Raw genomic sequence first — 27,875 nt, 5'->3', positions numbered from 1 at the left:
CGATGCAGTTTCCGGCCATGCGCAACCGGAAGTACCCCGAGAACTGGACGGGGCTGTTTCCCGCACGTGGTTTTCCCGGTTCCTGAGCGGGGCGGCATGGGGCGCTCGGGGAAGCTGAAGTCGGGCAGCGCAGGGAAGCTGAAGCGATGGCGGAAGGGGCACAGCAGCGACAGCAACCCGGAGATACGGCGACACCGCGAGGCCGCCCGCGGCCGCCTCCTCGCTCCCCGCTCCGGTACTTGCGGCGGAGGGAAGGCGCCTCTCTAGGCACGCGTCTGCACACTGAAGAATGAATGCAGTTTGACACCGCTTGAACTGCCACGACTCAGTGCTATGGAATCCTATAGCTTTAGTTTAGCCTTTTCTTCCAGAGTGCTGGTGCCTCACCAAACTACAATTCCGAGGATACCATAGCATTGAGCCATGGCAGTTCAAGTGGTGTCAAACTACATTAATTCTACAATGTAGATGCATTCTGAGTGGGGGTGAATGGAAAAGACGAGGGGAAGAGATCTGGTGCAATTAACCCGAAGTGTAGTTCTCCAGGAATGTGGGCAGTGCATTCTTGTTACTTATTATTTATTTATTTACTATATTTATAATATACTAGCTTTGCCCGGCCACGCGTTGCTGTGGCTTAATGGGAATCCTTTGTTGGCCAGGTAGAATAGCAGTGAATAGCCTTGCAGTCTCAAAGCCTGGCCGTTTTCTGGAGTAGCTGGAGCTCTTTGTTGTATGAATGTAGAGGCATGGATGAGGGGTTGTGCTGCCAAGTTTAGTGTTTCTGGGATGTGTAGTTTTGTTGTTTTGTCCTAGGCTGAAATTTCATTACCCTTTTATATATATAGATGGGGGGGACTCAAGGCAGTTTACAACATATTAATGGCAGAAATTCAGTGCCAACATACATATGATAGAAAACAATCATGATAACTACACACTAATATAGCTATAAATAATTAAATCAATTAAACATCTGCATACACAACATCTAAACACTAAGACAAAGCATTAACATCCTAATATAAATATTTAAAAATACATCCAAAAATCGTATACTGTGGCCATTTCAATTGTCATTTCACATATTTCGTAATTATTATTTGTACTGCATTATTGGCCAAAAGCTTGGTCCCACAACCAAGTTTTTGTTTTCTTTCTAAAGGCCAGGAGGTAGGGTGCTGTTCTAGTCTCACTGGGGAGAGAATTCCAGAGCCAAGGAGCCACCACTGAGAATGCCCTGTCTCTCGTCCTCACCAGCCACGCTTGCGATGCAGGCGGGACTGAGAGCAGGGCCTCCCCAGACGATTTTAACCTCCATGATGGTTTCTAGAGGGAGATACATTTGGACAGGTGTTGGAAAGTTATTGTTGTAGTGTGTCTTCAAGTCATTCCCAATTTATGGTAACCCTATTGCGGGGTTTTCTGCAGCTGAGAGTATGTGACTTGCCTAAAGTCACCTGGTGGGTTTCCATCACAGACTGGGGAATCTGTTCCCATCTGTTGGTCCTTCCAGATATTTTGGACTTCAGCTCCCAGAATTCTTGATGTTTGGTCAAGCTGCCAGGAGCTTCTGGGAGCTGAAGTCCCAAACACCTGCAAGGACCAACAGTTGGGAACCTCTGCTCTAGAGTAGGCATAGGCAAACTTCGGCATTTTGGATTTTTAATGTCTGGATATGGCTTTTAAATTATGGATATTACTTTTAACCCCATTTTATTGCTGTTTTGTAATGTGTTTTATTGGCTTTTGTTATAATTCATTTTTATGATTGAATGTTTATATTGTTTATTTGTTTTGCTTAATTTTTTGTTTATTATTTCATGTTGTAAGCCACCCTGAGTCACCATGGGGAGGGATATAAATAACGTTTAATTGATTGAAGTCCAAAACACCTTGAGGGCCAAAGTTTGCCCATGCCTGCTCTAGAGTTTGCACTTATACTGTAGAATTAATGCAGGTTTTAATACTTCTTTAGCTCCCATGGTTTAATCCTATGGGATCCAGAAAGTTGTAGTTTTACATGGTTTTTAGCCTCTTCTGCCAAATAGTTCTGGCACCACACCAAACTACAACTCCTAGTGTTCCAATACTTTGAGCCAGGGCAGGCAAAGTAGTGTCAGGCTGCATTGATCCTACAGTACAGGTGCACCCTGAACCATAGTTCAATGCCCAGCTCTATGCTGGCTCTTATTTATTTATTACTTGTGTCTTATCATTAGTCATAGAATCTGAATATGTGGCCAATTCAAATGAAGCCCTGCATATGCACTTCATAGTGGAGCTCCATTCATTTCTTCTTTGGTTCACAGTATAAAGGTTTTCTTGAAACGAAAAGGTCTCTTTTCATTTCAAACAAAACTGAACTTTATTTTTAGATGCAGGCCATGTTGTTATGGGTGAGATAGTGCTCTCTGTCAGACTTACTTGTGAGTAAGTGTCTTATAGATGAGGATAAGCAATGAATATCTATGTGTTTGTGGAAACAACAGATATTGCCTTCAGCTTCTTGATGGCTGAAGGCAACATCTGTTGGTTTTTTGATGCCAGGTCAATGAGAGACTTTTGAAATCCATGTCCTGCCCCTGGTAGGCATATCTATCTCTGGGATTTCATGGCAATAGCTTGACTAGTCATTTCTAATTTCTAGTGCACAATTCAAAGTGCTGGCTTTAGCCTATAAAGCCCTAAACTGTTCTGGCCCAGCTTACCTGTCCAAACATATTTTCCCTTATGAACCACCTTGAAGATTAAGATCATCTGGGGAGGCCCTGCTCTCGGTCCCGCCTGTTTCGCAAGCGTGGCTGGCGGGGACGAGAGACAGGGCCTTCTTGGTGGTGGCCCCTCGGGCTGTGGAACTACCTCCCTAGCAATATAAGATCAACCCCCTCCCTCCTAGCCTTCAGGAAGAAAGAGAAGTCCTGGCTCTGGGATCAAGCCTTTGGTTAAGAGCAATAATACATGTATATTTGTGCAACGATCATAGAACGGCTTAGACTATATCTCTCAGACGGCGTGATTTTAATTGACTGTTAGGTGTTAATGTTATTCTTTAGCTTTAATTTTTAAAATTTTAATATGTTGGATATATGTTTTATATGTACTGGACAAGTGCCCTGTGTAAGCTGCCTTGAATCCTCTTTGGGGTTGAGAAAGGCAGGCTACAAATGTGGCAAACAAACAAACAAACAAATAAATAATAGTGTCATCCTTATAAATCTTATAGGAGTATAGTTTCAATAGTGATATAAGCTTTCTGACTTCTCCAGAAGTGACTGCCTGCTTGTCCTTTTACAGAAAACAGCAACCTCACTGTAGATGCTCTGAAACTGCACAATGAGCTACAGTCATCAAGGCCTCTGACTACTTCACGGGATGGCAAGGAAACTCAGTCGTTTATGGAGGAGGATGAAAATGCTGAAACAGCTAAGACCCACAAATCTTCAGCCACTTTCCTAAGTGGTCTTACAGACTGCACTAACCTCACTTTCAGCAGAGTGCAGCGCCTATGGGAATCCAACTCGGCCGCCCACAAGGAGGTATGTGAATAGCAGAGATTGTGAGGCCATAGTGCGTAGCTTAGAGTATTGGGGGAGAAAGGGGGGAGAGAAAGACATCTGGAGAAGGAAAAGCCAAAGAGTTAGAAGTAAAAAGGGTTTTGTCGTTGTTGTTATTGTGGTTGTTATGACTGCTGTTGTCTGTTTATTTTATTTTCTTTTATTTTCTTTCCCTCTTTTACCTTGTGTATCGGTGTCTCGCGTTTCCTTCCACCCTCTCACTCTCCCGATACACACCCTTCCCCCACATTAACCTGGTCTTTTCTTTGTTAATTTTTTTTTAGCGTAGGTTGTCTTTTATATGTTTTACTGTATTGAGAAAAGAAAAATTTCATTGTAACAAGAAATATATAAAGTTGCTTACAAACTTCTCAATAAAAATATTTTTTTAAAAAAAAGAAGTAAAGAGGGAAGGGGATAGAGAAGACATTAGGAAAAAATAGGGGAGCAGGCATCACCTGAAAGTGAGAACATCTCTGTAGGAATTTCTACAACTTCCACTGTTAGTCCATGGTCAGTGACTGTAACTATAAATGGACAGATTACTGATGCATCTTTGTTGGTTATAATGGCATCTTATCTGACATGTTAAGAAATACTATTCATATGTGTCAGCTTCCAGAGTCACTGTGAATCTGGCATTCCTCGTTTTTAATTGAAAGCTGTGTGCAGTGCAGTGCTAACTGGAAAGAAAAAGAAATAAACAAAGGGGAACCAGGGGCTTGGGTTTTTAAAAATGTCTTTGCTAACTCCCTCTGAGTTCCTCTTTCTCACTAATTATAAACAAGTAAAATGGTGAAAATAGTTTTGGGAAAGGCAAGAAACACTTTGTGTGTGTAGTGATGGGATGAGCCTCTAACGCTCACCGTTGGATTTTTTACAGATCTGTGCAGTGTTGGCTGCTGTCACTGAGGTCATCAGGGCACAAGGTGGTGCAGAGAGTGAGACAGAATATTTTGGTGCACTGGTAACTATCAAGGGAATCAGGGTGGGCAGGTGTACAGGGTAAATGTATGTAATAGATGCTTGGATATGTTTAAATATTGTTATAATATATACCAGAAACTTCCCAAATATGGCTTGGTGGTATAAGTTCAACTCAGGGAGTGTAAAGGTTTTTCATAGGAAAAAGGAGCAGCTGGTCTTTGTTCCTAAGGGAAGGGAAAGAATGGGAATGTGTTTTCTTTTATGTCCTCCTACTCTGAATTGTCTTCTGCATATAATTGGCCCCTTATGGGGCTTGACTGTGGTAAAGAAGCTTCAGAACTGTATAAACTGAGCATTACACTACAGTCCCGTGTACCTTGACCATAATCTTCAGATTTCTTCATCGTTATCCCTGGGATACTGTCAGTTACTGTCAGCGTTACTGTCAGTTTATACCAACTGTTAACAATCGTCATCTACTCCCTAAAGTAACATTGACATTTACTTCATTCATACTTTTGAAAAAGAAGCATGATTCATGCCTATGCAGATCTTGCAGCTGAAACAAATAGGATGCATTTGATTCCTCTCACTACAGCTATCCTGAAAAATCAAATGTCTCATGCAACTCTTTGGAATAACTGTTTATAATGTACTTCTTTTTAAAGTTTAAACCCTAAACGATACGGAGTTAGTCTTTCTTTCTGGGGAAAGCAAACTGCTTTCCCCAGACTTCTCCTTTTTGTGTTGTTAATATGTGTGGCTTGAGGCCAGCAAAAAAGACCCATGAATCCTAAGCTCTTTAGCTTAGCTTTGTACATTGGTGAAGGTATGCTGTGAGCAAGTGCTGAGTTGCACCATATTCTGTGGATTATACTCTGCTGTGAATGGGGTGGTTATCGTGTGAAAAGGTGCCATAAGAACCCCTCAGGAGAGAGCATTCCACATACAAAGTGCCATCCTTGAAAAGGTTTTTTTCCTGATTGCCACTTAGTGTACTTAAATGGAGGGTATAGGGAGTCTTGAATAAAAGCCTCTCATTATATTGTAGAATTTTCAGCATATACCCTACCACTGCCTACACTAGTTGGGTTAAAGGGTTAAAACCCCCACAACTAGTGTAGGCAGTAGTGGGGTATACGCTAAAAATTCTGCAATATATGACAGGCTTTTATTCAAGACTCATATGCCCCCCATAAAACATTAAGTAGCAATCAGGATCCTCGGCCTTTTAAATCACTCATAGTGTGATTTTATTTCTGCTGTTTTCATTCTGTTGTCTTGTAAATTATAAGGGTGTAATATTACACTGAACATGTCTGTATAAGAATGTCCTGGAATCCCTTCCACTACATATACACTCAACAGATAAGTTCTTCCATTATCTCCTCCCCTCACCAACTATTTATTTCATGTTTCTGCAATAAATAAAGCAACATTTTTATGTACTAACCCATGACATCACAGACTTCCATATATGGACAGGCTGATGTGGAGGTAGATTATCCTTCAGGCCAGAATGAATTTCCAGGTAACCAAACTGATTTGTCCATCACTCTGTCTTCTCAGATGACTACTCTGGAAGCTGTGGAATCACCAGAATCTCTAGCTGCTGTTGCTTATCTCCTGAATTTGGTACTGAAACGGTAAGCTTCTAAGTAAAGAGAATGTGGTTGGTCCAGGCCACTAATTCACCTAAGTTGGCTTCAGAGAGCATTTAAAACAGTGGTGCAAACTTTTACAGTTTTAATTGTACTGTTTTCAGGACCAAGCCTGATCTGATCTTGGAAGGAGGTTTTAGCTATCAAAAATGCTTGCCCCTTCTTGGTTTTTCTTAACCTTTTTAGTAATCACTTTGTTTGTTTCTTTAACTGCCTTTTTCCAAAAAGAAAAACCCAATAAAGTCTCCTTTAGGATTATTAAGAGAGAGAATTAGAAAAGGAGATGAAGATATAGGAGATGCTAATATAGTTCTGTTGCTGCGAGATTAATAATAGTGAAATCTTAAAAGGGGGAAATCTTGGAATTGTTGGCTTGCTGGCTTCACTGCCATTTAATATTGAATAACTATTTTAATGATCATTAGGTGTGCTGATATAATTTATGCTTAATGCTTTTATATAAGATGTTAAGGTAATTGGTAGGTTATGTTTTCATTTAACTTTTGTTCAGTTCTGTCATAGCTGTGGTTTCCTTTTTGATATTTGATTAGTTTGTTTTTGTATGGCATTGAATGTTTGCTATTTTTGTTGACAAGATGTAATTGTACAGTTTCTGATAATTACTCTAGTTGTACTAGATTTTTTTTATTTCTGTTTGTGATTTATACACATTTTTTTAATTTACAGAAAAAATGCTTTCTCCTATAATGATTCTATTTATATCCTTCACTATCAATAAAAACTGGCTTTTTGTTGATGGGGCAGAGGGGATGCTTCTAAATACCATGTTTTGGTGAACTAGTGAAATACATTTCCATAGTATTTTCTGTTGCATTCATTTTTGTCCCTTGAAACCGAGTACATGATCTAAAGATAGAGAGATTGAAAGTTCAAAAGTTATTGGAAATGAAAAGGCTAGTGGAATTTTTGTAATCACTTCTGCTTCATATTACCATTTTTTATATTTCTCAATAGGGTGCCAGGCCCTGTGTTGATCAAGAAGTTCTCCGATACCTCCAAAGCTTTTATGGGGATTCTGGGATCACAAACACATGGAGATTCTACTTCGGCCCTGCGCTGGGTAAGTGTTCCAAGGAGGGGACTGATGGGGGCAGCAGAGGCATTTAGATCATGACTGGAGAAAGTGTGGCCATCCAGATTTGATTGACTTCCAGTCCTCATCAACCCTAGCCAGCATAGGCTACCATTGTTTCCCGCCCCTTATATAGATACTCAGTTGGGGGAACTATTGTGATTAATGCAGTATTTTTGCAGTGTGATGTGCATGACAAGGAGACAGGGACCTGTTGATTAGAGATCCATTACCACGACTATTTGATCTATCTAGTCCATTAGCACTGTTGATGGAGGACAGCTTTGCCAAAGTAGTCCTCTCCTTGGACTTAAATGTGATAATGAACTATTTTGGTATTCAGCCCTGCCAGGTGATTTGATGTTTGGGCTTAAAGGTCTCACTAGCAAGAATGTGAATAAGTTGGAAGACCACTAGTTCTGATAACACTACGACTATCTTCATCCTGTCTCCTTCACTTTAGGTGATCTCCTGTCTAGCCACATTGCTGCGGAGGCAGAATCTAGTAGCTTGGAACTACCCTGTGACAATGCAGGTTTTCCATGGCCTTCTCAGCTTTACTGTCCATGTCAAACCCAAGGTGAGTCTGTCATGGATGAATATGATGTATGGTTTGAATGGAATGGTATGAAAGATGAATGAATGAGACCTAATCATTTTGGAAACACCATTCTGAAGATTGAGGCCTGGAAAACAACTGAACTCACAGACTATAATTAAAAGTTTCTGAACTGCTGACATTGATGAACAGTTAAAAATGATTAACTGTTGAACTTTTGTGAAAAAGCAATGTGTTTACATTATAAGAGATAATAGCTCTTTAAGTTAAGGAAATGTTTACAAGGTTTCCTTATGTTAAGAGCTTGCGTTTACCAACACCAATGAAAGTCAATGTAAGCCAGGAAACTGAGATGGAGCCAGGATGTTTCAGGTCAGAAAAACATCTATTTTTCATTCATTTACAACTTTGGAACAATATCAGCAGAATATTGCTATATAAGAGACCTTATATTATTAAAGCAGCACTGTTTACCTGCCATGCTCTATGGAAAGAGATGGTGTATGAGGAGTGTCAGATCTGCAATGGAAAGCAGAAGTCTGGACACTTGGCCTCCTTTTCTCAAGGGGAGAGAAAGGAGTGCGATTTTGGAGTCATAGGAAAAAGGATGCATTTTAGTATTTTAGGACTTTTAGAAGTCTTTTAGAAATCTGTGTTGGCAGATTTGCAAGGAAGCAGTCTGGCGTAAGAGATGTTCAGGAGACAGCAGGAGAAATGGTGATGTATGTATGAGGCTGACTGAATGTGTATGAGTGAATGTGAATGCTGAGTAAAAATGTAACACCCTTTGTTTGTTTGTTAGTTAGCTAATGTAAGTCTAGGCTGTTTGTGTATCCATTATAGTGACATAGAATCTGTATGTCTGTATGTCCAATGTTCTTTGTGAAAAATTGTAAAAGTTCTGATATGCCCTCTCACACTGAAAATTGCAATTAAAAAGAACTTTTGCTTAAAAAGTATGCATGGCAAGTCTCTAGCTTTACTGATTGTATCCAACAATCTTCTCTACCTATATGATTCAGTTAAACTATACATGTGTAATAGTTTGCATTGAGACATTCATCTTTAGAGTAGACTCATTAAAATCAGCATGACTTCTGTTAGTCATGATAGACAAGCCTCATTGATTTTGGAGGGTTTGTTCTAATCATGACTGAGGGTGCATATATACTGTAGAATTAATGCATTTTGAAACCACTTTAACTGATATGGCTCATATAATGGAATTGTGTAAGTTATAGTTTGGTGAGGCACCAGCACTTTTGGACAGGGAATGCTAAAGATTTCATAAAACCAAAACTCCCATGATTCCCTACCATTGCGTAATGTTGTCTAAACTCATTAATTCTACAGTGTGGAGGCACCTTAAGTCTGTATCAAGCCCACAATAATGCACCCCAACATTGCTGCAAGAACATATTTAAGTCTGTATTCTTCCTCTTCTATGTAGAATGTGGCTAGTAATAAAATACGTTATCCACAGTATATAACCATCTAGAATTGGGCATATGGTCCTAATTCTGTATTCCTTCTCCATGTCCCAGGTTCGCAAAGCTGCTCAGCATGGTGTTTGCTCCATTGTTCGAGGCAGTGAATTCCTGTTTGGAGATGGGGCTCCCTCGCATCACCCAGCTGCAAGTTCTACAGCTAAATTCTGTGTGCAAGAAATTGAGAAGGCTGGAGGTACTAGGGATGGGAAATTAATGTGATGAGACATTGTTGTATTATGGAGATTACTGTAGATGTCCAAAGCACTTTGCTGTTTCAGAAATTTAAGCACTGGAATAGTAGGCTTGTTACTAGTTTTGTAGAAAGATCACATAATTTATAGTGTTGAGTCCATCCCTCTAATATTATTTCACTTTGTTTCTTAGCTGAGCATTTTACTGAATGGGTTTTCCAGGAATTTGATAAATGACCTGAATTGCAAACACTGCTAGTGAATAAAGTGTACTTTGTTGCCTTGTGTTTAGTCAGAAGTCCCCAACATTTGTTGTGCTATGTGCCATCTGGATATTTGAGAAACTATCATTAATACAGTCATTAAATGCCTTCTGTGATGGCAGGTCTGGTCACCAAAGGCCAAACTCTGAGATCAATAACTTGAGTAACAACCTGCTTACAAAACAGATTTGATTTGAGCACCGAAATATAAAATCATTTCTTTGAATCCAGTTATCAGTTAAAGTGAGCACTTATTTCTCAGAAAGCAACACAGTTAATTTACTCTAATCCCTATAAAATAGTATTTCTCCAAATTAATACAATAACCCATTATAAATTTCCAATCCTTCCTTGAAGAAGTCACGCTCTAGTTCAGAAGAAGCCAACAACTCTGAACAAATCTTGCCAAAGAAAAAGCCCCTATGATAGGTTTGCATTAGCATCGCCATAAATTGGAAACAACTTGAAGGCACATAACAACATGTATATTCATAATATTGGGCAAAATCTACCCATTTGTTATTTCCTTTCCAAACATTTTTATGATGTCCTCATCTATTATGAATGTTTATATGTGTATCTCATTGTATCTCTTATCATTGTATAGTTGACTTTCCACATTTGTAGGTGTGATTTTTGCAGAGTTGGTTAAAATGTTCTCTCTAGATCCTCCAATGCTACTCTGTGGTCGATTTCCAGCAAAGAGACCATAGACACATGTTGGAGGCTCCAGGGAAAAAATAATAACTTGTGTTGGCAGGTTAGAAGCATTGAATTTGTCTGGTTCCCCAGGTGCCAAAGAGGCGACAACCACTTTACATGTGCTAACTTTGCTACGTGATTTGCTGCCTTGCTTTCCTGCCCAGTCTGTCAAATCTTGCTGTGAGACTCTGCTACGGGTTATGACTCTCAGCCATGTGGTGAGTTTCTCTGTCTCTATTAATGGTGCTCTTTGACACTTGGTTTTGTTTTGGGGCCTAAATTTGGAGAACTTAGGCCCCTTCTACGCAGCTATATAAAATCCACATTGAACTGGATTATATGGCAGTGTGGACTCAGATAATCCAGTTAAAAGAAGATATTGTTGATTATCTGCCTTGATAGTCTGGGCTACATGGCTGCGTGGAAGGGCCCTTAGAGTGATTTAATGGGAAGAAAATGAGATGTTGGTCTTAGATTAGTTACATACTCAAATTCTACCTTTTTGTGGGGTTACAACATTTGGGATAGAGCATCATGTCACAATATTTGACCACTTGGATTGCAATAGAAGAAATACCGATGGGCAAAAAAATCTTAACTTTTACACACCTTTCTCCCTTCCAGTTAGTGACAGCATGTGCAATGAAAGCCTTTCACAGCCTCTTTGTTACCCAGCCTCCCCCATTCTGCCTGCCAGCTGAGCTTAATGCCCAGATCATCACGGTGAGTGCCTCATGAACCAAATGGGGCAAGTGTGTGACAGGGTCGTTGGTTGATGCTCCACTAATGCTCTCTTTTCTCCTCTGTCAGGCCCTATATGACTATGTTCCCAATGAGAGTGACCTCCAACCTCTGTTGGCCTGGCTGGCTGTCATGGAACGTGCTCACGTCAATCTGGCAAAGTAAGGTTGAGGTAGTAATGGAGAGGGTGGGATGGGGGCAGGAGGTCTACTCTGCGACAGATAGGATTGGTGATAGAGCTTCAGTGGAGACACCTTTTCCCCATGAAAACTCATTCAGGAGTGAATTTCCCTTCCTAGGGGTACATTTTTCTACCTATTGTCTCACCCCCGTTCTTAGCTAGGAGTCATTTGTCTGTCAGATATTTGTAACTTTAGGACTGCCTGTACTCCATAATAATATCTCTTCCCATTGTAGGCAGCAATGGGAGCTGTGCTGGGCCCACCTTCCCCGCCTATTCAATACATCCATGAACTGCTTCCTTTCCCCTCACACTCAGGTGGTGTCTGCTGCAGCACAGACTCTCAAGGTACTGCGGTATTTTAATTCTTGGCTGGCAAGAGCTGTTTTTTCTGATGTTTGATAGCTTTTGATGAATGGGAGAATGGTGGGGCATTTCAGTATGGGATGTGTGTGCCCTGATGTTTGTCCTGTATGGTTGTAACAGGCTTATATTAACAGGCCCCTCCCCCTAGTAACATGCTATGCTAATAATCTATACACATAATAAAAGTGAAAAATGTGTATGTGTGTAGGTGGAGGAGGTATCCACTTAAACAGACAGACTCCCACCTCCACAAACACCTATAGTTCCCACTAGGCAGGAGACACCAGTGGCCCTCCCTCCACTGACATGCAGGTTATAGTTAGCTCCATGAACATGTAGCCCAAACCCTGCCTCTGTCCTCCACAAACACCATTCTGCCCCCCACCCACGTGAAGGCTTTCATGTGGGGATCATTTTATCCTAGATGTCCTGTTTTTCCTCCAGAATGGACATCCTAGGGTTCCTCAATTTGCATGACCCCACCCACCACCTCTCCCTTAACCCTTTCCTATGGCATACAGTAAAAAGAGGAATTGATCAGGAACCGAACAAGAGGTTTAGGGAGAATTCACCATAATTTACAGGAGTTGTACTTGACCTACATCCAGAGAGCACTGTGAACCCAACCAATGATACATCTGGACCACACTTGCCACAGATGATGGGACTTGGAGTACCTTCACTGATACTGTGACCTCCACTGACAATGGACTGGGACCACACTTGGCACAGAAAAGCCCCATGATCAACTGAACATACTGCAGGGGTTTAGGGGAATGGACCTTGATTTTGAGAGTTATAGTTCACCTGCATCCAGAAAGCACTGATCCCAGCTGACGTCAGATCTGGACCAAACTTGGCACACAGACCTTACATGGCTAACTGTGCATACAGGCCTGGTTTGGGGGTGATTGACCTCGGATCTGGAAGTTGTAGTTCACCCTTATCCAGACAGCACTGAACCCAGCCAACGACGGATCTGGACCAAACTTCAGTGATATTACATAACATCCAAAAACAAACAATGCCTCCTTCTAATAACCTAGGCACCACTGGGTCCCTAAGCTAGTATAGTATATATTATATATACTGTATAAAACATTGCACTGTATACAATATATAATATAATATATTGTATACGCATATAATATTGGTAATATTATAATGTAATGCAATATAATATTATTAATACAATATAATAATATTAATTATATATTATATAATAATAATATTACATTATAGTACAATATAATAATATATAATGCTAATATTGTGTTATGCCAATAATATAATATATTGAATGTACATATAATTTGTAAGCTGTTCTGAGTCCCCTTTGGGGGGAGGGGAAAGCAGGATATAAATTTAGTAAATAAAAAACAAATAAATTATATGCTCTTGTCTTATGGTGCTAATTCTAATACTATACATTTATGTGCTTGCATCCTACAGGTCTCGCTCACTGAGTGTCTGGCCCCACACATAACTGAACTAGGAAAAGTTTTGTCTGCCACTCCATCTGGATCTGCTGCTCATGTATGCAAGATGTTCAGGTAAAAGAAGCAACCAGCTGGTTTGAGGAAGATGAAAAGCTTGTCTTGTCTTGCAACTTTCAGATTTTATTACAAGTCATTAGTTACTTGCTTTTCTTCTTCTAGAGCAGTGGAAGAGGGCCTAACATACAGGTTCCATGCATCGTGGGCCTCTGTATTGCAAGTTCTGAGGACTTTCTTTGAGACTTGTGGGCAACAGTGTCATCCCATGATGCGTAAGGTAAAAAAAGCAGATGCTGTCATGATCCAAGCATGTTTCACAGATATTCCTAACCTTCATCCCAAGAAAGGGACTACTTGGACTTCAGAGTCTTGTCTTGCATGGTTCTGAGTTTACTGATTGCTGATATTTGGGTCATGTAGTAGGGTCAAGGAGGCTTAAGTGTGGGTCACAATGCTGGAAATGGGTGCATGGGGAAGATTACATTGGAGCATAGGCATCATTGTTCATACCTCTCACTGTGTGATGTGTTTTCCTTCCTTTGCTGCAGTGCCTACAGTCCCTTGCTGATCTCCGTAGCTCCCCACACTTTCCTCACGTTGTGCTGCTTGACCAGGCTATGGGGGCTGCAGTGGCCACTATGGGTCCTGAAGTAGTTCTGCAGGTTGTGCCCCTGGATATTGATGGCACAGAGTGAGTATCATCTTTGCCTTTCTGAGTTTTGGAGCAGCAGCATGTGAGGCGTACAATGTTCTTTCCTTTTTACCTTTTCCATCTCATTATTCTTGCTGGTTCAGATCAGTGGCTTAAGTACTCAAAGATAATTTCAGTACATGAAGACTCAGGTCCCTCCTATGCTGCTTTATAAAATCCAGATTATTTTATTTGAACTGGATTATAGGGGAGTGTAGACTCATATAATCTAGTTAAAAGCAGATGTGGATTATTTAATTTGATAATCTGGATTATATGGCAGTGTAGAAGGGACCTCAGAGGTCTTAGAGATGTGGAACAGAATGGGGCCCTTCTATTGCAATAACTGCACAAAGACATGAAAGTTTGTCAGGCTCGGTTTAAGACAATTAATCACTACTGGGATGGCGAATATAGTAGCCACTCTTAGCTACCTGGTAGCCACTCAGAGTATCTGGGCCACATGGAGTGCCTCAGATGGTTAGTATGATATGGTACTGCTGCTTCTCTGAAGGAAGAAATAGAGTGGTGATGAGCAGCATTCAGCCAAAAAGAATAAATCTTTGTGTGAAATGAGGCCTCTTCTACATTGCCATATCAAATCCAGATTTTCTGATTTGAACTGGATTATATGACAGTGTAAACTCATATAATCCAGTTCAACACATAATGTAGATTATCTGATTTGATAATCTGGATTATATGGCAATGTTGAAGGAGCCTAAGATAAACTTAAATCCGGCTGAGATGTAACCAGCCATCTGTTCTAAGTTCTCATATGGAACTTTGCACTTTCTTAATATGTTCTAAATTCAGTATATAGTTTTTGCGAGTCTCTGTTTGGAGAACACAATTTGGTGGAAATATTGATTGCTTGGTGGATTCACATTCCCAGTCTTAAAACACTGTTGTGTCAGAAAGCTCTGGGAAACCCAATTGGCCCCGGAATTCGACATATGCCAGCAATATTTTCAGACTCCGCTTAACTGTGTCCTCTTTTCTGTTTTTTCCCCTCCCATCCCACTAGGGAGACTCTGGATTTCCCTCGTAGTTGGCTTCTTCCTGTACTCAGAGATCACATCCGAGATGCACCCCTTGCTTTCTTCTCTAGTTACTTCTTACCATTGACTGCTACACTGAAAACTAGAGGTAATGAAGAGTGTGGTAGGGCACATCCACAGAATATAGGAGCAAACTCAGGTTTTGGACCTAAAAAGATGAGAGCTCCATTTTCTTGTGGTATAAATGTGGTTGATTCCACCCAAGGAATCTTTTAGAAAAAATGCAACAGTTTGTTCTAAGAATAAAATCTACCCCTTCAAGACAATTACTTCTTCCACTAGATACCATATTGGGATTATATTAGTATATCATCTTGGAAATTAATATACAGTGGTCTCTTCAGTTTTGATGCTTGGGAGGCATGCAAAGCATGGGCTGTGATGACTCCTCCCTGATCTCCTCCTGAGGATGGGAATACTTTGTGAATATTGACAGGGCAGTTTCATCTTTGAGAGCTGAGCATTCCACATGTTTGTTTTGGATGATACCTCCCTTCCTTTGCCCAGGAAAAACAGACACACATGTATGTTTTATTACAGTTTTCCTGTTTGTTTTAATGCTGGCCACTAACCGAAATAAAATATTCATGTCAGTTTGCTTCCCTAGTTAATAGTTAATGTGCGAAATGACAATCACAGATCTCTCTTGATGTTCTGTAGCCACAGAGCTTGCCCAGGAAAAACGAGAACTAGAAGCCAAGATCTATGATACACTTCAATGGCAGGTGAGGTTCTCCCTCTAACGTTCTTCCTCCAGTATCTACTGTTCCTGAACTTGTGCTTAGTGAGTTGAGCTTGTTGTTTGATATGAGACAGTGCTCACCATTCCATCTTTCAGGTGTGGACACTTCTACCTGGATTCTGCAGCAGCCCCACAGATGTGGTACCTTCATTCAAAGGATTGGCCCGCACCCTGGGCATGGCTATCAGTGATCGATCCGATCTGCGGCCAATTATATGCCAAGCCCTGCGTAGGCTGATTAACAAGGGCTGTCAAACAGGTGAGATCAGTCTGTGAAAGAGGTGCTTGCCCTTTTTACTCTAGGAAAGTCATTGTGACTGGAGCTACTTCTAGATAATTGATTTTTAACCTGTGGTCCCCAGATGTTTTGGCCTTCGACTCCCAGAAATCCTAACAGCTGTTAAACTGGCTGGGATTTCTGGGAGTTGTAGGTCAAAACACCTGGGAACCCACAGGTTGAGAACCACTGCTCTAGATCATTCCACTTTTTGCTGAAAATGCAGGAGTAGAGAGAAAGGCAAGTTAGAATAGTTGATCCATGCACATTCATAAAGTTTGTCCACTGGTTCTTCTGATTTGTTCTGTGCTGTGTGAAGTGCCCTACCAAGGTCAGAGAAATGATAACATCTAATCAGCTATTTGTAGTACTTTATTCCAAACTGCAGGTGGCTTATATTGTAACCTTACCATGGGTATTTTTAAGTGGAAGTAGCTCAAACCAGCAGTAACTTTCTCTTCATGGTCCTATATTTCTGTATCTTTATTTGCAGAGGCAGAACGCGCTGAAGTTGGGCGTTTTGCAAAGAATTTCCTTCCCATCCTGTTCAACGTGTATAGCCAAGAGGGCAATGCCAAAGAGAGCCCTGTGAACCGGCGTGCTGTCCTGGACACTGTCCGTGCCTACTTGACAGTCACTGAGTCTCAGGTAAACAAAGGCCTGTGAACAACACGAGGCTGTGAGATTTCCACTGCTTGTAGGTGACTCTCTTTTTACCTCTATTGCAGATGGTTCATACATTCCTGGAGAAAGCAAGTGAGAAACTAGCTAGTCCTGATACTTCAGAGTTTACTAGGTAAAGATCTCAGCTGGTTCTCAGCATTCTTTCTAGGGTGTAAGAGACTATCCTGGGATGGGTCTTTCTTCCTGTACAATCACAGTTCTTTGTTTCTCTGAGAAAGCATGCAGTTTTTACTCCTGATCCTGCATGATACAGGTCACTGACTAATTTCTACCTTGTCAGAGGCTATATTTTCTTCTCCAATCTCCATTAGATAATGTTGGGAGTGGGAGAGCTGCATGAAACATTTGCAATCTTTTGCCTAATTCAGCACGTGTTAAATTTGATAGATTTTGATATTAAAGAATAGGGTCAGCTTTATCATATGCTGAAGCGGAGTTTGAAATACCAGCTTTCAGTTCATTCTTTCTAACTACTTTTATCCTGCTGCAGGCTCTCTGTGTTGGACCTGGTTGTAACTATGGCTCCCTATGCTAATGAGCCCATTCTGCATACTCTCTATAGCACCATCCAGTCTTCCTTGCTGGTGAGCTCCTTTTTCAGTTTATGGGTGGAGTGTGTATATTCTGCCTAGCACATCACAGTCTCTAGATCTGCTCCTGGGGAGCCTCTAACTACAGGAGATACCACATAAATACCCCCAAATTAGTTTGTGGAGGGGAGGGGAAAGGACATTAACTATTATGTTTAAGAGCACTGGTCAGCCTTAGTTACTGCAATTAAAATTTTGTTTGGCAAGAGCACAGAAAATGGTATGGATTTGTTTATTAGACAGGCTTTCTCAACGGCTTCTTGAAGTTCTTTTGGTACAGGTCCTTTGCTACCAAGTCAAACATTACTTGATAACTACAGTATAGGTCACTCCTGACACCTTTATATTATGTTTTATCCTACCCTCTTTCAGAGACTCTAGACTTTTTCCTATTTGTGTGGAAATCATTTTATCAGTGAACAGTTTGTGTACAGCTAGAATAGTATTTAAAACAGATTCCTTGAGGAAAACCTCACGCGATTGGCCACTACTCATATACTTTTCTCATTCAAAACATTATCTCAACAACCATATCAATTATTTTTGTATATGCTCGTCCTTATAGTTTGGGAAGTGTTTGACTGGCCCTTACTGACATGGCTCCTGTGTGGTTACATGACATACTGTATTGTAAAGCTTATGGAGGTCTCTCAGGTTGTGTGTATCTTTAAATTGTAACTCTTGTCTGTCTGCTTCAATCATCCCAGAACAAGGACCACAGGATACAGAAGAAGGCCTATCGAGTGCTGGAGGAAGTGTGTGCCTCTGACAGGCCAGCATGTCAGAATTTTGTACAGACTCACCTAAAGGACTTGCAAAGTGCCCTCCTGGGGTCTCTGCCCACTGCCACATCTCCTGCCAAGAGGGTAAGAAGCAGCTTTGGAGAGAAAATAACTTGCTTTACCATCTAAAGGGAATTGGGTACTGATTTAGCAAGAATCATAGTGAAAAAAAGTGAAAAAAAGTGAAAAGGATTGTTTTGGAATGGTGTTTTGCCCTTTCATTTCTTACCCCCTCTTTTTCCCCAGCCCCGACTGAAGTGTCTATTATACATTGTCAAGCAGCTCACATTGGAACATGAAGATTTTGTCACAGCTCTGGTGCCGGAGGTAAGAAAGGGCAAGAGAACAGGAGTGCCTGCCAAGATGCTGAAAGAATTAGCAAAGTTGTTGTGTTGTGTCATAGGAAGACAAGGAGAAATACTAATTTGAGAGCCACATGTTTGTTTACATACCTAAAATGTAATCTCCTAAAAAGGGCCAATTTCAGGGCCTGGGGTCATTCTGTTTTGCTATTTCTGAAGCTCTATGCTTCTGTGTCTCTTTTCTCTTCCCCTTCTGCCTTTTACAAAACAAAAGCAGGCCTGTGGTGAGTACAGTTACACATCTCCCACTCCATATTGGAAAAAATATAATAAACATTAGTTTAATTGTGTGTGTCTGTATATTTCAAATCACTTGTGACCCCATGAATTCCATAGGGTCTTATTAGGCAAGGAGAGCTCACAGTTAGTTTTAGCTATTCCTTCCTCTGAAATACAACCTATAGTACCTGGTATTCACCTGGTATAGCACCTGGTGGGCTCCCATCCAAATTTTACCCAATTGTCATGTTCTCTCCCTAAGATAGGGGCAATTAGCCTCAGACAGGTCAACTTTGCACAATTTTCCTATACACTTAAAGTTTCTTGCCGACCTATTTCACAGTATACCTTCAACTGAAGGATTTTTGTCATTTTTTTTGCTGTTTTCACATTTGCTGAATATTTGGGCAACAAACTAGACACCTGCTTTCTCTATCCAAATCTAGATACATAGTCAGGGCAAGAATAGTGCTTCCAATCATAAATTCTTCAAATGTTAAATCTCTTCTTTTGAAAACATTTTTCTGCATCTTTTTTTAAAAAGCCATATCACTGTGTTTGGAAAATTCTGATATTTACAGAAACTTTTTTTATCCTGACTATTGAATCTATTAGATTTATCTCCATGTTGCAGTTTATTGGATCTACCTAAATCGGGACTAATGAAAAGGATGCCATGCTCTGTTTTTTCTTTTTGTAATAAGCGTTTTAGAATAATAGCTGATATTCCAGTTCTCTTTAAAAGCTTATATCTTAATTGAGACTGAAGCCAGTGAAAATATGCCACAGGGTTGCTGACAAATGTTTCTGCTATCACAGGTAGTACTTTGCACCAAGGAGGTGTCTGTAGGAGCCCGCAAGAATGCTTTCAATCTACTCGTAGAAATAGGTCATGCTTTTCTCCGCTTTGGTCCCACTCCAAATGGTGAGTCCTAGGCTATTTCTTGAAAATATAATGTCCCTTCCGCTCTCTGTTCCTCATCCTTCTTACTGGTAAAGCCATTTGGGTCTTAATGTTTCCTTTCTGTTTCTCACTGTGTGGCATTGGTCTTCATCTTTGACTCCTCAGTTGTTCCAGTAATTGTAGATTAAGCTTTTCCATACTACTAAACCATGTGATACTAACCCATATTCTTTGAAAATGGTACCAATTTTGCATCGAATCCCTGACTTTTGAGATCTGGATAAATATTGTATAAACTAATAATATTTGTATATTGTTGTTTTTCATAATTATATTCATACATAGGAAGGAGGATTTTACATACAGTAATTAACTGTCATTACTTGTCCCTTTTAGAAATCTCAGTTTGACTTCTTTTTAGCTTCTGAGATCGCAGTGAGCATAGTTCATATATTTTATTGATTATGGATATAACCATAAAGATTAGAATATTTAGTACTTAGTATACTCAATTGTCCATCTGATATTAAATTCCACACCATTATCAAAATGCAGAATTCTCTTAGAACTGCTTAAATCAAGGCTTGGTGCACCCTTGTTACCTTCCTTTACAAAGCAGATTTTTTTAAAAAAATCTTGATCGTTTATATTTTAGAAGTTAGAGCTTTCATTAGCCAGATGATGAAAGATTTGCTGTCCTCCCCAGTTCAGTATCTTATTACTTGTTGTTTCCTGTCCCCTTCCCCATGTTTTCTGCCAAACACGATCATGTATGTCTTTCTCTTGAGACAGTGCTTTGTACTGATTTTCTACCTTTCACAGTGATTGTCAGTGGCTTGTTAGGGTTTCAGAAAGGAACCTTTCCTAGCTATAACTAGAGAAGCTAGGAATTGCCCCTGGACTCTGCTGTGCTACAATTTGGCCCATACCTTTTTCAGATTGCATTGAGACCTAGCTCTTAGTATTTTGTCTAGGTTGCTTGGATTTAGGCAACAAATTGTTTTCATTTCTTTTACTGAACACACCCTTCTCCGAACATTTCAGTCCCATTTTGGCCCTCCTGGGAGAGATTCCGTCACCTAGTCGTAAGCTATTTGTAGTTACCCTCCTGGCGATAATCACAATACATGTTATTCCCTTTCAGATGGAATACAGCGTTATCTCCTCCTGATCTATGCGGGCTTGACCAGCTCTGTCACCATGATCAGCTGTACAGTGCTTGCACTTGCCCGTCTGCTTTTTGAATTTAAAGGTAATATAATGGGATTTTAATTTGATAATGTTAGATACCCCCATCAATTAAAAAAAACCTCTGAAAGGCTAAGCGATGTCTAATTGGGGGCTGCCTGTAAATTGAACTGCTGCATACAGGGACTTTTTTTTTTTACATTCTTAAGGGTTATACCTTTGGCTGTGACTCTTCCAGATGGGTTTTTTTTTATCTTTTCAGGCCCCTTGTAAGCACTGCTAGGCTTTGTTAGAAATTTATAGTGGGCTTCTCCTGAGCAGAAGAATTATTTATGCTTGATAAGGACCTAGAAAGGAGCCAACATGATGTAGTGGTATGAGTGTTGGATTACAACTCTGGGAGACAAGGGTCCAAACTCCCACTCTGCCATGGAATCCCACGGGGTGACCTTGGATATATCACATACTTTAGGCTCAGATGATGGCATAATTCCCTTTGAGAAAATCTTGCTAAGAAAGCCCCCAATAGGGTTTTTCATAAGCTGGAAATGTCTTAAAGGCAGACAACAACAACTACAAGAACTCAGAAGCATCTGGGTTGTGTCTGTGAGAGGAAAATAATGTAGCACATGCCTTTAATATAGCCTGTACTTCTTCAGATCAAGTTGCACCAGATGCCCTGGAGCAACTAATGAAGCATGTCTGCCTCCTGTTGGGCTCCCGGACACGAGATGTGGTCAAGTCAGCTTTTGGCTTCCTCAAAGTGGCAGTCTTGCTCCTGGACACAGCTTTAATGGGTCGGCACATGGAAACCATGGTGAGATTGGAAAAGTGCATTGAGAGTGTGTGGGAAATAAGACCTGGTAATGAAAGTGGCCTTAATTTGCATAACTAAAAGGAAAGGAAGCAGCATTTAAATGCTTGGAACATAGCCCTGCCTCAAGTCTCCTTGGTAGTTCCCACATAGTTCATAAGACCATGTTGGAATTACTGGTGTATTCTTTGCTTGGCCCTGTTCAGCATTATTTCACTTCTACTCTTAGCAAGCAATAGTATCTCATTCTAATGGATGTGTGCATATAAGATAAAGCATTTATGGTGCTGACTTCATGAAAGGAATTATCTGATCACTGATGAGAATTCTGATGTTTGTGCTTTACTTTTGCAGTTAGAAGCCATAGGAGGATTGACGGATGACATGAGACGCCATTTCCGCATGAAGATCCGAAACCTCCTTTCCAAACTGATGCGTAAATTTGGGTTAGTTTTGGGTCTAAGAAAGATGATGGATGGTAGGGATAATTTGGTGAAATGGAAGACCATACTCCAAGGCCTGAATCCTATTGGGAAATACACCTATTGAATCAATGGGATAGAGAAATAAACATGTACATGCTGATTCATCATTCAGCAACTGAGTCAAAGCATCTTCTCAAGTAGGAATACCGGTTTAATTTAGATTTAAGTTGCATCAGACATTGCTTACTCTGGAGTGTTTGCTCCCTAGAACATTTTGTCTTAAATTGTGCTGTCTTGTTTATGTATATTAATGTAAGCACTTGTTTAGGCTGGGCATAAGGCACTGTGGGATGAAAGTGGCAGTTAACTGATATAGTGAAAACTGCAAATATTGTTTGTGTTGTAGTCAGACATTATTTCTAGCATAGTCTTCAATCCTAAAACATTGAATAGGGTGGAATAAGGAAGATTAGCCTGGCACTGGGTGAGATAGGTTCCAAATGGCATAACTTTTATTTATGAAGCATCCCAGCATGATCCAAATGTTGATTTCTCCTCACCCTTTCATTTGTTAGAGAACCAGCATAGGACTAGGGAACTGAACTCCTACCTGTAATGGAAAGCAGATATGTATAAGATTACCTACCTAGTCTGAACCCGTATTTTGCGTTCTCTGGTAAACACATTTTCTTTAGTCAAGCGAGCGAAAGGATTCTGGTTATGGAATTTGTTGTGGATCCTAGAATAGAACATAAAATAACTGAAAACATAGAAGCTGGCATGTGATAATATTAATCGTGTATATGAAGAATTGCTTCTCCAGTTCTGCTGCTAATGTATCTAATGTATACTGATGTATTTACTGATAATGTTGGAAGCATGGACCAAGAGAGGAGCTCGTTTCTATGACACTGATCTCTGATATCTCTTCACAGCATTGAGCCTTTGCAGGCTTTGCTCCCTGAGGCATATCATAAGGTGCTGCTGAACATCCGCAAAACTGAGGCAAGGAACCGAAAGCGACAGGCTTTGAAGCGAGTAGGAGCCACCTCTTCAGAAGAGGAAGGAGCGGGAATGAGGCCCAAGGGAGAAAGGTATGGATGGAGTTCCAGGATGGAGCCTTGATGTTCTAAGGTAGAAACCAAAAGACAATTTAATTTAAAGATTAAAAGAGATTATGCTGGTGCTGTGGCAGCTGAAATGCTTCATGGTCCCTCACCAAATGTAGTTATATCCCGTTTTCTTGCTTTTAGCATGGAAGAAGTACTGGCTGATTCTGACTCTGACCTGGAAGATGATGTCAAGCCACACAAAAAAGAGAGTAGACACAAGCTACAGAAACAAAGCCAAGCCTGGCTCAAGGAGGGAGAAAGTGATGAGCCTCTCAATTTCCTGGACCCTAATGTGGCACAGAGAGTTCTAGGTAAGGAACAGAAGGAAGGTGGCACATACTGTCGGTTTAGTGTCTTTGCTCTTTTTTTTCATCAGGGAAATCGCTTTGCCTTCTTGTAAATCTTGTCTGCTCTTTCCTTCAGCAACCAAGCCAGGCCGTAGCCAGACTGGAAAAGCCAGTAATGATTTCAAGGTGTCAACTGATGGCCGTCTCATAATATGTGAAGAAGAAGAGGAAGAGAAGGAAGAAGAAACTAAAGGTACTGGTGAATGAGGCCCACTGGTTGGCCTGATGTCATTTGTGAAAGATTTGACTTTTGATAATAGGATAATCGTCAATGGATTTGTGAACCAAGCATTTCGTTTTGTTCACAAGCTGTGAAACCGAATCCTGTCATTACAGCGCAATAATATTCTGGCAATTTTATCAACTCAGATTCCTTGCCACTTTTTTCATGTCTGGAGCAACTTGAGAAACTGCAAGTCGCTTCTGGTATGAGTGAATTGGGTGTCTACCCAGGGGACGTCCGAATGTTTTATGTTTTACCATCCTTGTGCCACTGATAAAGGCATATTGCATGTTTTTGTGATATTAATTTGAATTGAAGTCAGTGTTTCCTTCTGATTTAAGTGTACATAGCTTCAGCTTGTGAAACCCAACGAGCATTTGTTTAACAAATGAGCTTCAGCCCCCCTCCCCCCCAAAAAATCTCTTCTCCCTTCTCTTGCCTTTTCAAAACCTGCAATTGTTGCTCTGTTTGATTAGAATAGATTCTATAACATGAAAACTTTCATTGTTATAATAGTATTGATTATAATACTTATACACCACTGAGTGGTTCATAACAGTTTTGTTTTATTAAATATTTATTTGCCATGTGTTGGTTAGAACACTTAGGGGAACATACAACATTCGAAACAGATACATGAGGACTAGAAATTTTAAATTATAAAAGATGAAACAAACTCAGCAACTGGATGTGTGAAATAACGATCCAAGGGAAGACTATGGGTGCATCTATCTGCACTGTGGAATTAATACAATTTGACACTTCTTTCACTATCATAGTTAAAAGCTATAAAATTGTGTGATTTTTATTTTGGTGAGGCACAGGTACTCTTTGGAAGATAAGTCTAAAAATCATGTAAAACTACAACTCTCATGATACCAAAGCATTGAACAGTGGTGGTTAAAATAATGTCAACATGCATTCAGTTTTTCAGTGCAGATGCATCCTATGAGTCCCCTGTTGGGTGAGAAGGGCGGGATATAAATATTGTAATAAATAAATAATAAATATAAGGTGATTTCCTCAGATCACTTTGTGAGATTGTGTGATTGGCACTTCAGTCGTGAGCTGCCACTTTACACTTGTAGGTGAATGGAAAGATATTGGCTCATCACTAAACTACACTTGCTCAATAATCTTCTGTGTATATTCCAGTGCTCATCATCTTTAGTCTATACAAAGAATAATAAAAGGTATTTAGGCAGAATAAGATACACGGGGAAGTATTCTAGATTTCAATTTTAATTGAATGCAAGCTAGTAAGCACTCCTGCCCATTGTGTTGTTCTTATTTTACCCCTCAACCCAAGGTTTTATTAATTGTACTATATCCTTATTTACTATGTCTTGTGTTGTTTGCTGCAGGAGTAGATGAAGAGATGGCAGATCTAATGCAGGAAGTTGGAATCCGGAGTGTAAGTAGCATGATGGGCAAAAGAGGAAAGGGAAGACAATTGTGATTTCAAGAATTCTCTTTAGATGTAGGCAATATTTATGATACCTTACAACCTCTGAGGATGCCTGCCATAGATGTGGGCGAAACGTCAGGAGAGAATACTTCTGGAACATGGCCATACAGCCCGAAAAACATACAACAACCCTGTGATCCCGGCCATGAAAGCCTTCGACAACACAATATTTATGTTGTTGCGCAAATGAACTGCTCTCTAGCATTTAGAAAAAGTTTGACCTGACTGTCAAGCATGAGAAGGCTAGAAATTGGGGAGCTCTCTAACATGCTAAGAAGCCTATTTTATCCCGCAAGGACCTATGCTAATGTATGAAAATTCCTTTGCAGAAGAAGGCTCAGAAGCGCAGATTCCGGGAAGAGGCAGATGAAGAGGAGCTTGGTACCGATGCACAATCCAAATACAAAGGTAGATGCATGCTCTTTTGTTATTATTACAAACCCTGCTATGAAACCAGGTGCCTGTAACAGGACAGGGGAAAGAAAAATGATAATGCGAGGGTTTAGTTTAGTTGGTCAGTCTACAAGTTGTTCATCATACAGTAACAGATTAAACTGCCTTAGTGGTGTGTCTTACTCATTTCACACCTCATCCTTGACACACTGGGCCATCTAGTGCTGTAGCAATACTTCTGTATGATAAAGAAGTTACAATAATGTAGTTGGCCATCAGGGGGCAGAGTTAAGTTTTTACATGGACTTCCATCTATTTTCTTTAGCACAATTGAGCAGAGCAACAATTTCTTCTATCTTTTAAAACATATCCTTTTTTTTGTTTGCCATTTTCAGCTGGAGGCACTGGAATCCATCGACCTCTTGGCAAGAATGCATCACCAGGGGTGGAGTACAAGGCAAAGGTATGGCCATAATACAAAGAATTAGGGTTCACAGCTGTTGAATCATTTGCTTCCACGTGATTCAAAATACTGTTTGTTGGGCTTGACAACTAAGTATGGATTTATAATATCCTCAGATAATCTGTTAAGTACAGTAATTACTTTTCTCTTGGCAGACTTTCATGAGACATAATTTAAAACACAGGGTCTTCACATATCTACCAAAATCAAAACGCTCCCTGTACAGAAGCTAGTCCAGACTTTCTGTGGTGGATCCCTAGCATAGTGCTCCATTGTTTTTTGCCCTACCTCCCTGTATGGACTGCTAGCCAGTTCTCTTTTAATCTGAATAGAGTCTGTTCTATGTTCACAGCAAATTCTAAGCTTCTACAGTATTGATAAAACTCTTGGAGTTTTGGAAGTCACAGGCCACAGTGGGATGTGTGCCATGCAGCTTGGTTTTGCCCACCTGCTCCTAATTATTGATTTCCTTTTATTCCTACAGAAAGGTAAAGGTGACATCAAGAAGAAAGGACATCTCGATCCTTATGCTTACATCCCATTGAACAGAGCAAAGCTGAACAGGAGGTATGATACATGGATGGTGTGGGAGAATATCAGAAACGTCTACCGGAGAAAGATTCTGCAGAGTCTTTAATAAGGGGTTTTTCCTGTCGCCCCTTGCTTTATAGTGGGGTGGGGATAACTATTATTATTATTATTATTATTATTATTATTATTATTATTATTAATTCATTTCTATCCCGCTTTTTCCTGTGGGTGGGATTCAAAGCGGCGTACAACATATAAAATTCATACAAATACATCCAACCACAATACCTAATCAGTTAAAAAATCATATCCCAATATAAAAACCCAATTAACATATCAAATAAAACAATTTAAAAACGTACAGCAAGCACCATTTAAAGATATCCATTTAAACAACTAATTAATCTGTGACTTCTACCATTTCATATGAACTATCCTTATAGGTTAGCTATGGAGAAACTTCTTATTGAGTGGTCTCTACCACAATCACTTATATTTGTAACATTAGGCAACTTCTGCTTAATACAGTATTTCAGCTGAGAGCTTCCTGTTCTGTTCATTGAGAATTATGGCCCGGGCTGTGGCGCAGGCTGGAGAGCAAGCCAGCTGCAATGAATCACTCTGACCAGGAGGTCATGAGTTCAAGGCCCGCTCGGAGCCTGTGTTTATCTTGTCTTTGTTCTATGTTAAAAGGCATTGAATGTTTGCCTATATGTGTAATGTGATCCGCCCTGAGTCCCCTTCGGGGTGAGAAGGGCGGAATATAAATGCTGTAAATAAATAAATAAATAAATAAATAAATAAATTATGGCTTACAAATGTCCCTCTTAGGATCTTGCATCTCTTCTGCTATATCAATAGTACTTATTCTTTTATGTGTCCTCTCTTAATATTCTTTGCAGGAAAAAAGCCAAACTTCAGGGACAATACAAGGGCCTTATGAAGGGAGCCCAGCGTGGTGCTCAGGCAGGCAAGAAACATCGCAAGAAGCAGCCCCATGTCTGAACAAGAAAGGATCCTTTCGCTAATCAATGATGCAGTTCCTTTCAAGACAGCTAACTGCATTGGAACTCCTTATTGCTGCCTTGCAACCTACGCTGTTGTCTGCAAGTGGCACATGAACGCTAATTCTGTATTATTGGCTGTGTATACCAGAATTCTCAGCTGGAGGAAGAATAATGAAAGATGCATATTCTGTTCTGTTCCCATTCTAATATTTATAAATCCTTGCAGTAGATTTTTTTCTCCTGCTATTCTGATTTCCTGGACAATTACGTGTGCTTCAATTACGTGTGATTTTTTGCTTGAGTTTGAAAGAGGCATAACAGTCTCCTAATGAACATTTAAGTAATAAATATTAGTAACAAAAGAA

At 40.2% G+C, this 27,875-nt stretch overlaps 1 protein-coding gene across 1 annotated transcript; it reads left to right on the top strand.

Moving 5' to 3' along the window:
- Nucleotides 1-13: 13 nt before the first annotated feature.
- rrp12 (ribosomal RNA processing 12 homolog) lies at nucleotides 14-27,875 on the top strand. The gene is made up of 34 exons (XM_003229108.4): nucleotides 14-235; nucleotides 3,298-3,539; nucleotides 4,441-4,524; nucleotides 6,054-6,130; nucleotides 7,121-7,226; nucleotides 7,702-7,818; nucleotides 9,342-9,480; nucleotides 10,534-10,661; nucleotides 11,068-11,166; nucleotides 11,254-11,345; nucleotides 11,602-11,713; nucleotides 13,184-13,284; nucleotides 13,390-13,504; nucleotides 13,776-13,918; nucleotides 14,946-15,067; nucleotides 15,640-15,704; nucleotides 15,818-15,980; nucleotides 16,492-16,646; nucleotides 16,727-16,794; nucleotides 17,173-17,266; nucleotides 17,980-18,138; nucleotides 18,301-18,381; nucleotides 19,455-19,560; nucleotides 20,684-20,791; nucleotides 21,387-21,544; nucleotides 21,896-21,987; nucleotides 22,902-23,060; nucleotides 23,220-23,389; nucleotides 23,502-23,618; nucleotides 25,013-25,062; nucleotides 25,446-25,524; nucleotides 25,905-25,972; nucleotides 26,457-26,539; nucleotides 27,406-27,875. The coding sequence occupies exons 1-34, from the start codon at nucleotides 97-99 to the stop codon at nucleotides 27,506-27,508; spliced, it is 3,894 nt and encodes a 1,297-aa protein (XP_003229156.2). The 5' UTR covers nucleotides 14-96; the 3' UTR covers nucleotides 27,509-27,875.

The sequence above is a fragment of the Anolis carolinensis genome, chromosome 3, assembly GCF_035594765.1.
Source record: "Anolis carolinensis isolate JA03-04 chromosome 3, rAnoCar3.1.pri, whole genome shotgun sequence".
Classification (NCBI taxonomy): Eukaryota; Metazoa; Chordata; class Lepidosauria; order Squamata; family Dactyloidae; genus Anolis; species Anolis carolinensis.
Note: the sequence above shows the minus strand (reverse complement) of the source record. Positions and strands in the feature narration are given on the sequence as shown.